General features: G+C 49.2%; 1 protein-coding gene across 6 annotated transcripts in view; it reads left to right on the plus strand.

Moving 5' to 3' along the window:
- NFATC2 (nuclear factor of activated T cells 2) overlaps nucleotides 1-15,116 on the plus strand; it is a 160,699-nt gene that overhangs the window by 21,844 nt on the left and 123,739 nt on the right. For 4 of the 6 annotated variants that reach the window (XM_082600579.1, XM_082600578.1, XM_082600576.1 and 1 more), the window contains one exon: nucleotides 11,608-12,616. In XM_082600579.1, coding sequence (XP_082456705.1) covers nucleotides 11,841-12,616 — 776 coding nt within the window. In that variant the 5' untranslated portion in view covers nucleotides 11,608-11,840. The remainder of the gene's footprint in view (nucleotides 1-11,607; nucleotides 12,617-15,116) is intronic. The other 2 variants (XM_082600577.1, XM_082600580.1) reach the window with 2 other exon arrangements.

The raw sequence follows: 15,116 nt of genomic DNA on the forward strand, positions 1-15,116 counted from the left end.
TGTCTTCTGGCTCGCCTGACTTCTTGAGAGCACTGGTTCCTTGGAGGAGAGAGTCTTTGCCTTGGCCTTTGATGAATCCTGGGTCTTAGGAGAAGATGCTCTTTGGAGAGGAGCCACTGGCTGTTGGGCTTCAGTCGGCATCACAGCAAGTTATCTAACTTACGTACCATCAGTTCTGACTCATCGGGCCCCTGCCTCGGCCCCAGAACTTGGCCAGCTGCAAAAGCTTTCTCAGTTGACCTGACTTGCAGGCTGCAAGGTTCCCTGTGGCTGCCTCTGTGAGAGGCAGGACCTCCCCAGGTGTCCTGCCCTGGCCCCCCAGGACCCCCTGAGCCAGGGCCAGGAAGAGGCAGCCTTGGAAAGTGCAGCGTGATGGATGCCTTGTGGCTTCCCCCCACGAAGGGACTTCCTCTTTCCTCTCTGCCCAGCACAGGAAATAGCCACAGGGCTCCGCAGAGCTCCAGCCAAACTCGGCTTCCCTGGGCCGGTGCGAGGTTCGGTTTTGGCCGATTGTTCCCAAACTGAGCTCAGGGAAGAAGGCAAGACTCGGCCCTGAGGCTCTTCCTGGGATGCGTCAGGGGCTGTCAGCTTTCCTACCTGGAACAGAGCCCCACGTGGGTTCCCCCAAAGCAAGAGGAACTGCCTTTGACTTTTTCCTGAACTTTTATTACGAACTTTTCCAAATATATGGAAAAGTAGAGACAGTGGTATAGTTAACTCCCATGTTCCCATGTGCCCAGCTTCAACAATTATCAGCATAAGGCCAGTCTTATTTCATCTCTGCCTCAGTGTATTCTCCGCATCTCCACCCCTGCTTACTTTAAATCACATTCCAGGTGGCGTAATATTTTATTAATAAATAGTATGTAGCTCAAAAATAAGGGCTCTTGAAAAAAAATCAAATACCATTATCAAACCTGAAAAGGAATAATACTTAATTTCAAATGTCCAGTGTTTAAATTTCCTGCTTGTCTCACAAGGGTCTTTTTATGGTTAATTTGTTTGAACCAAGGTCCAAACAAGATCCTCACATTGTAATTGGTTGACATGGCCATTTATGTCTCTTTTATTTTATAAAAATCCCCATCAGTCTGTTTTCTTGCTGTTTATTTGTTGAAGAAGCAGGGTCATTTTTCCTGTGCTGGTCTCCACGTGATGGATTTTGCCAGTGGCATCCCTGTGGTGTTTTAATTTTTTTATTGTTATTATTATTATTTATTATTATTATTATTTTTAAATTTTCTCAGTACGCGGGCCTCTCACTGTTGTGGCCTCTCCCGCTGCGGAGCACAGGCTCCGGACGCGCAGGCTCAGCGGCCATGGCTCACGGGCCCAGCCGCTCCGCGGCATGTGGGATCTTCCCGGACCGGGGCACGAACCTGTGTCCCATGCATCGGCAGGCGGACTCTCAACCACTGTGCCACCAGGGAAGCCCCCCTGTGGTGTTTTTTTTAACGTGTTCCTTTGTCCCTTGCATCTCCTACGGACTGGCATTTAGATCTAAAGTCCTCTGCCTTGGACTTTTAGTGCTTTTTTTCCTCTGCAAGAGAAATATATTAAAGGTAGACGGGAAGCTACAGGAAGAGCAGAGAGATTGCTTTTCCCGAGTTGGCATTTGGGGACCTTCCATGCGTCCTAATCTGAGGTTTTGGGAAAGACCATTTTCTCACCTGGAACTGTTTTAGTTAATACGACGTATTTCTAAAAGCCAGTCCTTCTGTGTGAATTTTAATTGAGCCACGCCTGAGTGAGCTGTCAGAAGTAAGAAAGTTGCCTGCGAAGTTCAGGATTTATAAAGGTCCTTATCAAAACAAACCTGCTTGGGTGTGCTGAAAAAGGGTGACCCTTAGACGAGGAGATGGGGAACGCTTTAAGTCTGCAGTGCCTGCAAAAGTCATTGTAAAGACTTCAGAAAGGGGCTGTTTTTTACCTGTGTGATCCTAAGAAGGTGGGATGAGGGTCTGAAATCCACAACGGGTGACATCACTTCCGTTGCCAAGGAGAAAGGAGGAATGTCATTAATGACCGGGCTTGGCAGGGGCCACGGATGAAGTGTGCCCGCCCTCGGGGAACATGGCACCAAAGTGAAAGCTCCTGGGGACGAGTGTAAATAAAGCACCCATCTGTCAATCAGGTATTAATTTTAAGTCTCTGCCCCTGGCCAAGGGTTATGGGGCCCTACTGTCTTCAAGTGGAAGTTTCCACTTGGATTTCAAGTTGCCTGAAGGAAAAGTGGACATCAGCTTTGCAGGCCGTGACAGGGGTTGTAGGACTCCATAAAGGGTACAGCTCTTTGAGGGGCTGGCGTAAAGGTGAGGGGGCCTTTGCTGAGTGAGTTAGAGGAAGGAAAGCAAGGAAGGTGGCCGTGCCCATGTCGCCTTGTGCAGGGCTTTGACAGAGAGGCGGGGTAGCCATGCAAGCCCCGTTTCTGAGGAAGGATTATCTGAGGTCTACTTCTGGCTAATTCTTCTGACCAGATATTTCCTTTTCCTTTTGGCGAGGAAGTCGCTCTCTGTTGAGCACTGCGTGACAAATGCGGAGACACTGTCTTTTCTTAGAGATGGATCTCCCTGAAGCACAAGTTCAATCTCAAATGGCTGTCTTCTTGAAAAATGGAGGCAGTATGTCAAGGTGACCAGACAAGCAAAGTCTGATGTTATCATCTGATGGACTATTACACAGAGATGCAAAAGAAACTGCAGCTGCATATGACATGGTTACATCTCAGACATAAGGTTGAGGAAAACTGTGACATGCACATCTCGTACGGTTTTATTTATACAATGGTCAAAGCCAGCAAACCCAGGCTATAGTGAGAGAAGGTAGGTAAGCGGGTCCCCCTGAAAGAGGGTTATTGGCTGGGGAGGGCCACCAGAGAATCCTCTGGCAGGATGGAAACATTCCATATCTTGATTGGTGGCTACACGGTGCATACATTTGTAAAAAGGCACGAGGTGGGGCTTCCCTGGTGGCGCAGTGGTTGGGAGTCCGCCTGCCGATGCAGGGGACACGGGTTCGTGCCCCAGTCTGGGAGGATCCCACGTGCCGCGGAGAGGCTGGGCCCGTGAGCCATGGCCGCTGAGCCTGCGCGTCCGGAGCCTGTGCTCCGCAACGGGAGAGGCCACAACAGTGAGAGGCCCGCGTACCGCAAAAAAAAAAAAAAAAGGCACGAGGTGTACTTCTAATATCTGTGCATTTGACTGCATTTAAGTGATGTCTCAGTTTGAACCCCAGCTCTGCCCCTGATTGTTCTTGTGCCTTTGGGTGAATCCTCGCGCCCCTGAGTCTCAGGGCCCCCGTCTGTAACACAGAGGAGTTGGTGGTTCCGGCTTCCCAGGGTGCTTGTAAACCCCAGAGAGAGAGGTAATACACGGGAAAGCTCGAGGCGCAGTGAACGGATAAAAATAGGAAGGTCTTTGAACTTCTTAAAAGCGCGAGGGCCCCATGGAATGGCTTGCAACCAGTTCCTTCTATCCCCATTTGAGGACAGAGGTGAGGTCCCATGTCTGCCAGATGCCTGGCCTCTGCTGCCCCCATCCAAAAGCTGACCTTGAGGCACATGGGTTGCAGATTCCATACATTTCTCTGGTTCTCTCCAAAAGGAATACGTGTCAGCCTGCGGGTGCGTGTGTTTTTGCAAACAGCCGTGCCAGTAGCCAGTCTGTAAGGCTCGGTGCTTGCAAATTGTCCCGGGTCCCGGATCCTGTGTCCCGGGCGCCTGGCCTCATGGCAGGCTGCCTGGGAGGCAGGAGCGAGCCCTCCTTTCTGCCCTGTCTGGTGAAGGCAGACAGCTGCCTTAGCTGGGTCAAGGTGAGCAAAGAGCATAGCGTTCAAGGTGGCTTTTTCTAGTGGTTCCACATTGACGAGACAGGATGGTAAACTGCCTTTCTTCCCTTTCTGGCCTTTCTGGACCTGACTTATCTGGATGGAATTTCTCACCTCTCATGCCCTGCTTCTGTGTATGTCATCTCTGAATGATGGGTGTGGCAACCTGATTCTCCGTCGATTCATTGATTGGGAATCCAGTTACTCTTCGGCGTCTGCACGGTCGGGGCAGCAGGGGCATGGGGGCCCTTGGAAAGTTTGCTAAGTGCTGAATTGATTACTTGAAGCGCAATCTGTACCTTTTCAAAGAAGGTCTTTCCTAGAGGTGGTGCAAGCTGCCAGATGAAAAATCCGTCCACCTTTTGCTCCTCTTGGCATTTCCTGCGGCCCCCAACACAGAGGAGGTTATGAGAGTAGTGGGATGGAGGGAGGCGGGATTCCTTCCCTCCATCTCCCCGCTGTCCTCTGGCTGCACGTGTGCAGTGCCAGGTTGTGGCATCCTAGTGCTGCCATGGCAACAGACTGTGATGTCTCAAACCCAGGGCCCGGAACTCACACCGCCTTGGGGTGTGAGCTCTTTGAGCGGTGGGTCTGTCACCTCGGACAGGGGTGGACCCGCAGCTCTGGGGCCCTGCTGCCGGCCTGAGGGGCGTCTGGCCTCCAGGCCAGGCCCTGGCTTCTCTCTTCCGAGTCGTTCAAGCCTGAGAGCACCGGTTCGTGCAGTCCCTTCCCCCCTCCCCAAAGGACAGATGCCTCATGTAGGTTCCTTAGCTGGGTTTCTATTTTGGTCATTCTATTCTGCTTCCTGAAAATTCCACCCGCCTGTAGTTCTAGGCGGAGAAGATGTTCTCTTGCCGTTCCTTTTTTCAAAAGCGATCTGTTGGCTGGTGAGTTGGCGCTGGCGGCTGTCTCAGACTTGGCCGTGTGTCCTTAAGGGTGAGCAACAGGCCCGCCAGAGGCTCCAAGAGGGCAGGCACTGGCAGAGAGCTCCTTGTGGCCTGAGTGGGATTTTTAAATAATCGTTGACTCAATCCTGGGGCAACTGGAGGGATTGTGAATATTCCAGAAGAAAGGAATCCGTGTCTTTAGTTGTCTAGGGCAGCCTACCTCATGATGGGGCTCCAGAGCAGTTCCCATTCTGGGGACACCTCATTTCTATGTGTTGGAATTAAGGTATCACCATCCAGGAAATATCCCCTTTCATGTGTTATGCGGGTGGAGGGGCTGGGTGGGCTGCCTGAGACTGAATCTGGCTCTGCCGCTTAGAAGCTGTGTGACCTTGGCCAAGTTAATCACCCTCTCTGAGCCTCACGTTCCCCATTTATAAAATGAGGAAACTCTATCACCTGCTTCGTAGGCCTTTTGTAAGACAAACATTAGTATATGCTAAATGCATACATAGTGGTTCTTGGTATAGAGTATATGGTAGAGATGTGTTAGCGAGAATCACTTTTGTTACTGCACACTGTGTCACTAACATTTTAGTAAGATTTAGTTGATCAGCTCCCAGGTACCCCAGAAGAGGGAGTACAAAGCATGGAGTGGAGGGGGTGTTCAGCATTCTTTACCTACTCTACATATCTTCTGAAGGCTAGCAGAAAAATAGAATTCCCAAAGTGCTGACCAGTCCATTTTATGTTTATAAAAATGTCTTCCCTTTTTCTTTTTTAATGCTTTTGAAGGCACTTGGGGGCCAGTGTGTGTCACACTTTCACGTTGTAAAATAAGGCAATGAAAGCAGAGCGAGGGGAGCATTTTCACTTAGAAGACCGTTCTTTCCATAATGATAATACGACTCTACTGGAAGGTCCCATTTACTGAGTGTTTATTTTGTGTGTTTTGGGCTTCATGTGGATAAGGTGAAACATCAGGTGGGTATTGTCACCAACCTCAGCAACTGTGTTATACACGAGGACTCAGAGGTCCCCCAGGTCACACAGCCGGACGGGGGGTGGGGGAGAGGGGTGAAGCCATGGAGCTGGGGGGCCCCTAGCACTGTGTATGGACCGAGACCCGGACCTCAGTGCAGACGCCTTGCTAGGGCGGGGCTGGACTGGCCTCCCCAGCAGTCTTGTCTTGCGGTTTTGGGGAGTGGCCAGAGATCTCCCCAAATATTCATGGGGCCTAGATGTTGGGGTGAGCACCTGGGAACCTGATGGAAGGAAGGGTGATGATAATTCGACTTTCAGATGTCTGCTGCAGAAATGATTTACCTGCTAGGGCTGACGGGGAGCAGATGTCTCATTTCTGAATCAGTTCAGGTTTGACTCGTGGATGGATGCTCCCAACATTCTTTTGGGCCTCGGCTGCGTGCAGGGCCTGGAACTGTAGGGCCTAGAGCAGTGGTTCCCAGCTGCGGGGGATTCTGCCTCGCAGGAGAAATTCGGCAATGCTTGGAGATGCTTCTGGTCGTTACAACTGAGAGAGGGGAGGGGATGCTACTGGCATCTAGTGGGTGGAGGCCAGGGATGCTTCTGAACATGCTTCAGCCTCACAGCAAAGAAGTCTGTAGCCCCCAGTGTCTGTAGTTCTGAGGTTGAGAACCCCTGGTCTCAGGTCTGCTGGGTTCAAGCTGTGAGACCTCGGGCAAGTTAATTCATCTCTTTGTGCCTCAGTCAACCCATCTATAAAAGGGGAGTAAACAGTGCCCATCTCACAGGTTGTGAGAATTAAGTAGTTTACTACATGTAATGTGTTTACAACAGAGCCTGCCTGGCGTATAAATTCTCAGCACGTGTTAGCTGCTGCTGCTGTTATTATTATCGGCCTTTATCTGCCTTCAAAAAGCTCACTGTCTAGTAGGGAGACAGACAAGTGAATCTATACTTGATAGACTTCACTACACGACTCTTCAGGTTCTGGCAACACTACAGAGTCTGTAGTGTCTGATCCAGCCTAGGGAGAGCTTTTAGGAAGAGGTGGCCCAAGTGAAATCTTGATGGACAAATAGTGGCTTGCTAAGAAAAGTGAGGACAGGAGGTATGGAAGGGTGTTCTGGGCATGGGGAACAGCATGTGCAAAGGATGGAGGCACAGGGGACTGAGAGCAGCCACCTCTGAATCCCTCATCTCTGCCTCCACCTTCTGCCTCTTTCGGAATCCTGATGCCTCGAGTGTGGGCTGGGTACCTCGCATGGCAAGTGGGATGGTTTCACGGGCCGCCCCAATGAGTACATTGCATACGCGGGTCATCCCCATGGCAGGGCGCCTTCTCTTGAGTCAGGAGTGAGGCCTCCGTCAGGTGCTACTGTGTCTTTAACGCCTTTCTTTCTGATACTTGCTGCTTCCTCCCCCCAGTGCCAGCTTTAAAAAAGGCAGACTTTCTGGGGTCGTGGAAATGTCCTGCGTCATGATTGTGCTAGTGACAAGGGTATAGAGCATCTGGCAAAACTCACTGAACTCTGCACTCAAAATCTGTACGTATAAATGATACCTTATTTAAATAAAGAGCATCAAGGAGGAAGAAAAGTGGGCCTCAGGCTCAGAGCCTTTGGCTAGCAACAGTGTCTCGCTTGAACTTAGTAACTTTTATTTTGATTGTAGTTTTACCCTACCTTCTATTTATGGAGGTGACACTGATTTTCCATTTGTGGTATGGGTGTAAAGTTTCCGTAAAAAAAAAAAAAAAGAAAGAAAGTAATATGCGAACGAATTTACATAGAAATATTAAGTGAATAATATTCACTGGTGGTACATGAATATAGCAAAGATCATGCGAGTGGTAAGAGAAGCAAGCTTTTTGGAAACCCTTCTGAGAGGGTCTGGTGCTTCTGAGATGAGACGAACTTGGCCCAGTGCTGTGTGGGCACAGTGAGGGAGTTATCTGCAAGGGTGGCAGTTGTTTACGGAGAAATAGTGAAGAATCCTAGCTACTTAAAGAAATATTTTAATCGTGAGCCTTTTGTCTGTGAGAATTACTGTCAAATACCCAGGGGAATGAGAATTAAATGATTATAAATTACCTCCATATTACTTGCTTGTGGGTAAACTTTCAAAATCTTGGGGAGAGAAGAAAAAAGAAACTCTGCTGCTTGGATTAATTAAAACCAATGTAAATGCTTTAAATGCTTTTGCTCAGCAAACTGGCCTTTCTCTTTTTCATTGCTGCCCCGGAGTGTGAGTGATGTGTGTTTTTATGGCAATAAGTTTCTGTGACTTTCACATCAGCCCCGAGGGGTTGTTTCTGATAAGATGTAATGCAGTTTTTCTGATAAGGCCGGAATTTTTGCTAAGAGGCTTTCTGTGTTTTGTTTTGCTGGTTCACAGGGCAATGGATTATCAGAATGTTGTTGGACATGGATTTGACCTGGATCTCTTCCTAGATTAAAAATCTATGCTCTGTTACCTGCCAGGAAGGCTGTGTGTGCGTGTGTGTGCAGGCACAAGTACAAGTTTATGTTGAACTGCAGCTTTACAAGAACCCTAGACCCTACAGACTCTAGTTAGAAAAATGAAAGGACGTCAGAGCCAGAAGCAGCCAAGGAGACTGATCTGGTTTAACGCCGTCCTGTTACAAATGAGGAGGTTGAGACCTAGAGTGGGTGGGGGACTTTTCCAAGGTCACACAACTAGTTAGTGGCAGAGTAGGACTAGAACGCAATTTCCTGCTTCCTAAACCAGGTGTCATTGCTATATATCATGTTATGTCCCCCCCCCTTTAAAATAAATAAAATAAAAACATGTGCCTTTTGGAAATTATCTTTCTATTCTCAATGTAGTACAGAAATCAGAGTCTCCTTTCTGCCTCTGCCCCTAATTACTTAGCTCTTCTCCCTGGAGGAAATCACTGTTACCTGTAACTTCCAGGGAAAGCCTGTGTACCCATAAGCATTGTGTGTGTGTATGTGTGTGTGTGTACATACTCACCCTCTGTTTCTATCCTATGCATACTGTGTGCATCTTTAACAGTATCTTGTGGTCGTTCTATGTCAATGTATAAAGAACCTTTTCAACCCTTTTTGTAACTGTATTGTATCTCACTATGTGAATGACAGAATTTAACCCACCCCCAGCTGATGGACAGTAGGTTGCTTCCAGTCTGTGGGGATTATAAACAGGGCTGGACTGACTAAACTTATGCATACCTGATTTTGCCCATGTGCTGGATAAATTTCTAAAAGTGACATTGCTTGATTCCAAGTATACGTGCGTTTGGAATTTAGATAGATATTACCAAATCACCCTCTCTTAAGGTTATGTCTTTCTACCATTTGTTTTGGATGTTAGCATCTTTGAGGAGTCGTTTAAATATTTCATGCTTTATTCAGCAGACCGACAAATATTTTTGGAGGGCCTGCTTTGTGGCAGGTCCTGTCCAGTCGTTAGGAATACAGTGGTGGTGGTGGCGGTGGTGAGAGAGTCCTCATGGAATTGATTGATCGGTGGAGGTGGGGCTGGGAGTTGGGGGAGAGGCAGATGATAAACAAGTAACTACAGAATTACTGAATTAGAATTGTGAGAAGTGCAGTGGAGCAGGGCAGGGAAGTGTGAGTGGGGCCTGATCTCGTCAAGAAGGTCAGAAGGACTTCTGAGAGCACATGACACTTTAGCCAAGCTTCAGCAAAGGAGCGGTTTTAGTTACGAAGAGGGCTGGGTGGGGGAGGAGTTGTTGAGCAGAGGAAACAGCGAGTGCAAAGGTCCTGAGGCAGAAAGGAACTTGGCATTTTCTGAGAATGACAGCCAGTTTGGCTGGAGTCTGGGGAGAGAGGAGAGGGGAGAGGGGAGAGAGAGGCAAGGCTAGAGGGGCAGGCAGAGGCTCAACCGGGCTGACCTAGTTGAGGTTGTTTATCTTGATCCTAGGAGCTATGGAAAGCCATTTCTGGGCTCTCACCTGGGGTGGGGCACCACCTGAACCCTATGAGGTCAGCTCAGCTAAACCAGATAGCACTTACTCCAGGATGGCCCAGAAAGGGCACCGAGGAAGTGGAGGATCACCTGTGTGCACCAACCAGCTCTGCTGTTATAGTGCAAAAGCCAGCCACAGGCTATGTGTAAACAAATAGGAGCGGCTTTGTTCCAATAAAACTGTACTTACACACGCAATCTGTGGGCCAGCTTTGGTCCAGGGGCTGTAGTTTGCCTGCCTCTGATCTAGCAGCATGTGATTCTCTAAACAGATAATATCTGATGTGTTGTCAGCTGCTAACAGGTGTCAGTGGAGAAAAGATGGCAGGGAAATGGGGTGGAGAATGACACAGGGGTGGGGATGGAGATGATCCTTTTGATGGGCCTAAGGAGCTGCTGACTGAGCAGGCATGTGAAGGAATTAAGGGAAGCAGCCAGGTGAAGATCTTGGGGAGAGAGTTTCTAGGGAGAGGGAGCTCCACAGCAGGAGCTGCTTGAAGAATCGTGAGGATGTCAGCAGGGCTGGTGCTGAGTCAGCTTGGGGAAAAGTGGGGAGAGTGGGAGTCGTGAGACAGGCCAGGGCTAGGGGACAAGTGTGTTAAGGACTGTCCTGGGGACATCTAGGGAAGCCTTTAAAGCGGGTTTCACTTTACAATGGACATTTCAGTAGACGGCTGCGTGGAGAACAGACCATAGAGGGTGAGTGTAGAAATGGGGAGACCAGGGAGGAGGTGACGGCAACAGTCCAATTGGAAGAAGGTGGCGGGAGGTGGTGACACATGAATTTGGTTCACATTTTAATAGAGCGGTCAGGCTTTGCTGATGGATTGGATGTAAGGTCATGAGAGAAGAGTCGAGGCTGACCCAAGTAACGACAGAGAGGGTGGAGGGGCCTCTGTTGAGCTGGGGAGCTTGCAGGAGGGGCGGGGTGTGGGATGGTGGGAACAAATAGCTAGTTCCCTCACTAATCTCACTCTCCAGCCACGGGTTCTTTCGAGGTGGCAGCAGAAGCCTGAGCTAGGTGGCCGTGATTAAAGAACAAAATTAGATCATTCTGTATCCGCTGATTTTACTAGTTTGGGAGGCTCTATAGCTATGGCTCTGTCTTTTGGGGGCCAAGTAGCTTTTCTGGGGGATCTCTAATCCTGTTCATTCTCTATTTGGGTGAATCTCTTCCCCTCCCTGGACCTCAGTTTCCTCATCTGTAAAATGGCACAAGATGAGATATGGCTCAGGAGTCCTGGTTGTAAATTAAGTCACTTTTTAACATGTGGGCATAAACATTTGGGATTTGAACCCAGAGCTTCATGATCTCCAGAGCTGCTGTGGCCTCCCCCTGCATCTTGTAGCTGTATCATACAGGTAGAAAGAGCAGATGGGCCTAGGTCAGTGTTTTTCAAACTGTGGGTCATGACCCACTGGTGGGACAGGAAATCTGTTTAATGAGTTATGACCAGAATTTAAACAAACTAACCCCAGACAGGAGGATAGATAAGAGTGCATCATATGTAGCAGGGTAAGTATTGTTTTGGGAAGCTTTTGTTTCGGGTGCCAGTGAACGTGGTGGTGTGAACTGAACCGGGAAATAAAATCACATTTCTTTCAAGGGCTGCACTGAAACAGAAGTTTGGCAGCCGTTAGCCCAGCCAGCCATCCAGGTCTCTGGCTGCTGCTGCATGGCTTGGACCAGCTGTGCTCGTGCACCTGCACTAAAATCCTTCCGCTTTGATCTCTCCGTTCAAGGAATCTGGGATGAAGTGGCCTCACTTTCCTTCTGTGAGGGAAGGAGTTTCTAGCTCTGGGGTTTGGTGTGGTGGGGATTAAAAAAAAAACAAAAAAACAAAAAAAAACAGACAAAACCCAATCTGTGATTGCTCTGCATCCGGAGTTGTGTTTTAGAGGCTTAAAAAGACCCCTCCCTCCCCCCTTCTCTTTCCAGAAGAACCGAATGCACATAAGGTCGCCAGCCCACCCTCCGGACTCGCATACCCCGATGATGTCCTGGACTATGGCCTCAAGCCATACAGCCCCCTAGCCAGTCTCTCTGGCGAGCCCCCCCGCCGGTTGGGAGAGCCGGATAGGGTAGGGCCCCAGAACTTTCTGTGCCCTGCCAAGCCAGCGGGGGCCTCGGGCCTGAGCCCTCGGATCGAGATCACTCCATCCCACGAACTGATGCAGGCAGGGGGGCCCTTCCGCGTGAGAGACACTGGCCTGGTCGAGCAGCCGCCCCTGCCGGGGGTGGCCGCCAGCCCGAGGTTCACGCTGCCTGTGCCCGGCTTCGAGGGCTACCGCGAGCCGCTTTGCTTGAGCCCCGCTAGCAGCGGCTCCTCTGCCAGCTTCATTTCCGACACCTTCTCCCCCTACACCTCGCCCTGCGTCTCGCCCAATAACGGCGGGCCCGACGACCTGTGTCCCCAGTTTCAAAACATCCCTGCTCATTATTCCCCCAGAACCTCGCCAATAATGTCACCTCGAACCGGCCTCGCTGAGGACAGCTGCCTGGGCCGCCACTCGCCCGTGCCCCGTCCGGCCTCCCGCTCCTCGTCGCCTGGTACCAAGCGGAGGCATTCGTGCGCTGGGGCCTTGGTTGCCCCGCTGCCCGGAGCCTCACCCCAGCGCTCGCGGAGCCCCTCGCCGCAGCCCCGGGACGACGGCGCCCCTGCCGGGTACGCCCCCGCGGCTGGCTCTGCCGTCCTCATGGATGCCCTGAACAGCCTCGCTGCCGACTCGCCCTGTGGGATCCCCCCCAAGATGTGGAAGACCAGCCCCGACCCGTCGCCGGTGTCCACCGCCCCGTCCAAGGCTGGCCTGCCCCGCCACATCTACCCAGCCGTGGAGTTCCTGGGGCCCTGCGAGCAGGAGGAGAGGAGGAACTCGGCCCCCGAGTCCATCTTGCTGGTGCCACCAACTTGGCCCAAGCAGCTGGTGCCCGCCATTCCCATCTGCAGGTGAGTCAGACTTTGAAAACGATTTAGTCCATGGTCCAGTTTTAAGAGAAGGTTTTCTGGTTATGAGCATGGGATTCAGAGTTGGCTAGACTGGTCTTAAATCCTGGCTCTCCATTTACTGGCTGCCAGACCTTGAAAAGGAAGTTAAATTCTCTGGGAAAACAAAACAAAACAAAACTCTGAGCCGCAGTTTTCCCATCTGTTAAATGGGTGTAAGTGTCCCTGACTTACTGGGTGGTTGTTAGGAGGATGCAGTCATAGGATGCATGTGATTGCTCATACGACACTGAGCTCATTCACGCATTTGCTTATTTAACAAGTATTTATCAGACACCTACTATGTGCCAGGCACTGTTACAGGTGTTGGGGAGACAGTGTGAACAAAATGGGAAACAAAATTCTGCCTTCGTGGAGCTGACCTTCTAGTAAGCTCAAAGCAAGCCTGAACACGTGGAATTTGCTATCTTATTGGAAGAGGCATTGATGTTTGTTGGCATCTGCTATGTGCCTCAGTATTGCAATCAGTGATATGGAGGCCTTCAAAAAACGTGGGAGCCATAATCCTCAAGGAGCTTAAAATCTTGGCAAGCTGAAGAGATGCATGAATAGCAGCATGTAGGCTTGGGGTCTCCAGGGATGGATCCGAGTCCTGGCTCTGCCACTCACTGGCTGTGTGATCATGGGCATGTCTGCTGGTGCCATCCTGCTGTGCCCACAACAGACATCACTAATCACGCAGGGCCCTCTTTCTCATTGAGCACCTTTTTGATGCCGTGCCCAGGGCAGACATTGCTTATCGATCAGGACCTTCATTCTTACTGAGCACCTTTCTGGGCCTTGGTTCATTTCCTGTGAGATGAGGATAATAATAGTACCTACCGCCTGGTTTTTTTTGTTTGTTTATTTGTTTTTTTAAGGATTAGGTGAGATAATATATATCAGACGCTTAGCATAGAACCTACATAGGTAAGAGCTCGTGAAAGAGACAGCTGTTATTGTTATCGGGGAATCTTAGCCTTATAGAGGAAGCACTTTGTTGCTTCCTCACTGATGAGCCGTGTGCTAGGAGATTGAGTCCCCAATAGCTGTTAGACTGATGATAGTGACAGTAATAATCACCAACATTTCAGGATGCTAGCTGTGTGCCAGGCACACTTCTAAGGACTCTCTCTGGGTTATTTCATGTTATTCTCACATAAACCTGGTTTGGTTATATATTTATCTTCATTTTGATAATAAGGAAAATGAGGTACACAGATTAGGAGCAGAGATTATTTTATCTGTTTTATTAGGTGAAGGATCTAAGCTTTATGCTATTCCCATTATCCCAATGGTTTTCAAAGTGTTATTTGCTTTTAGCAAATGGAAGCCTCTTCTTTTCAAATAAAATGTTGAATGCCAAAATAGGTAACGTAGAGCCATTTTGATGGATGTAGGGTTGAGAGTAGCCTAGGGCCCTGTCCACTGGGCCTGGCTTCCCCACGCCCACCTGCCCCCAGCCCCCACCAAAATGGACTGAATGGAGCTTCTGGTCTGATGTTTCCTCCAAAGCGGGTTCTGCGAACACTAGTGCCATCATAGGTCAGTCAGTCCCTTAAGGAAAGGAGTTTCTGGGTTTAATAGAGTTTAATAGATACCTTTGTGTAGGGGCCGCTCCCCGCTGTGGACAGAATGTGCGGTGATTTCAAAGGCCATCTGATCACGGAGTTCTGAGACTAAAGTTTCCTGGAGCCTTAGGAATGCTGATCAAGATCAACGCCTGGTGCAGGTTGAGAAACTGGGGCTCAGAGAGGTGAAGTGATATGCCCATCAGCACCCAGCTAGTTCGTGACCAAGCTGGAAATCAGAATTCGAGATTCCTGACTCCTTGTTATTTCTGGTCAACTCCTTGATCAGTCTCCAAAACATGACTTATTTGGGAGTGAGGAGGAACATTAATATAAAATACAATTGTGAGGCATTTATCTGAGACTTTATTGTATATAAAATCCTTCCCTCTCCATTATGTGGCTTGATCTGAGAGGTTCTGATGAGTTAGAGTCCTTTAGTCCCTAGCAAGTGCCAATCTGTGCCAGCCAGTGAGTATTTGCAAGAATTTTCTACTCGATTGAGAAGCTAGTGCATTCAAAGAAGTCTCACGATGATATTTATCTCAGGGAGTGTGGATAACTCAGCAGGGGGCTGGAATTCAAATGCAGGATGTCAGACTGGCTCCAGTGGTCTGAGTCTTAAGATTATATTTCGGTTGTCAAACACCTATTTCAGAACCAAACAAAATTAGAAGTTGATACTTAGGGATATTCCATTGAATCTTCTACTCACTAAATGTTTTGATTCATACAGGGGTGGAGTGATTTTTTAATGAGCCTTATTTTGCTAACTTTAGAAAATTTTAACTTGCATACATGAGAATAAAAGTATTTAACACATATGGCACCTTGGATGTAGACAGAAGCTTGGAGGCATCTTGGAACTGTAACTAAGGTAGAAATAAAGGCAC

The sequence above is a fragment of the Mesoplodon mirus genome (assembly GCF_964341445.2).
Source record: "Mesoplodon mirus genome assembly, chromosome: 15".
NCBI lineage: Eukaryota > Metazoa > Chordata > Mammalia > Artiodactyla > Ziphiidae > Mesoplodon > Mesoplodon mirus.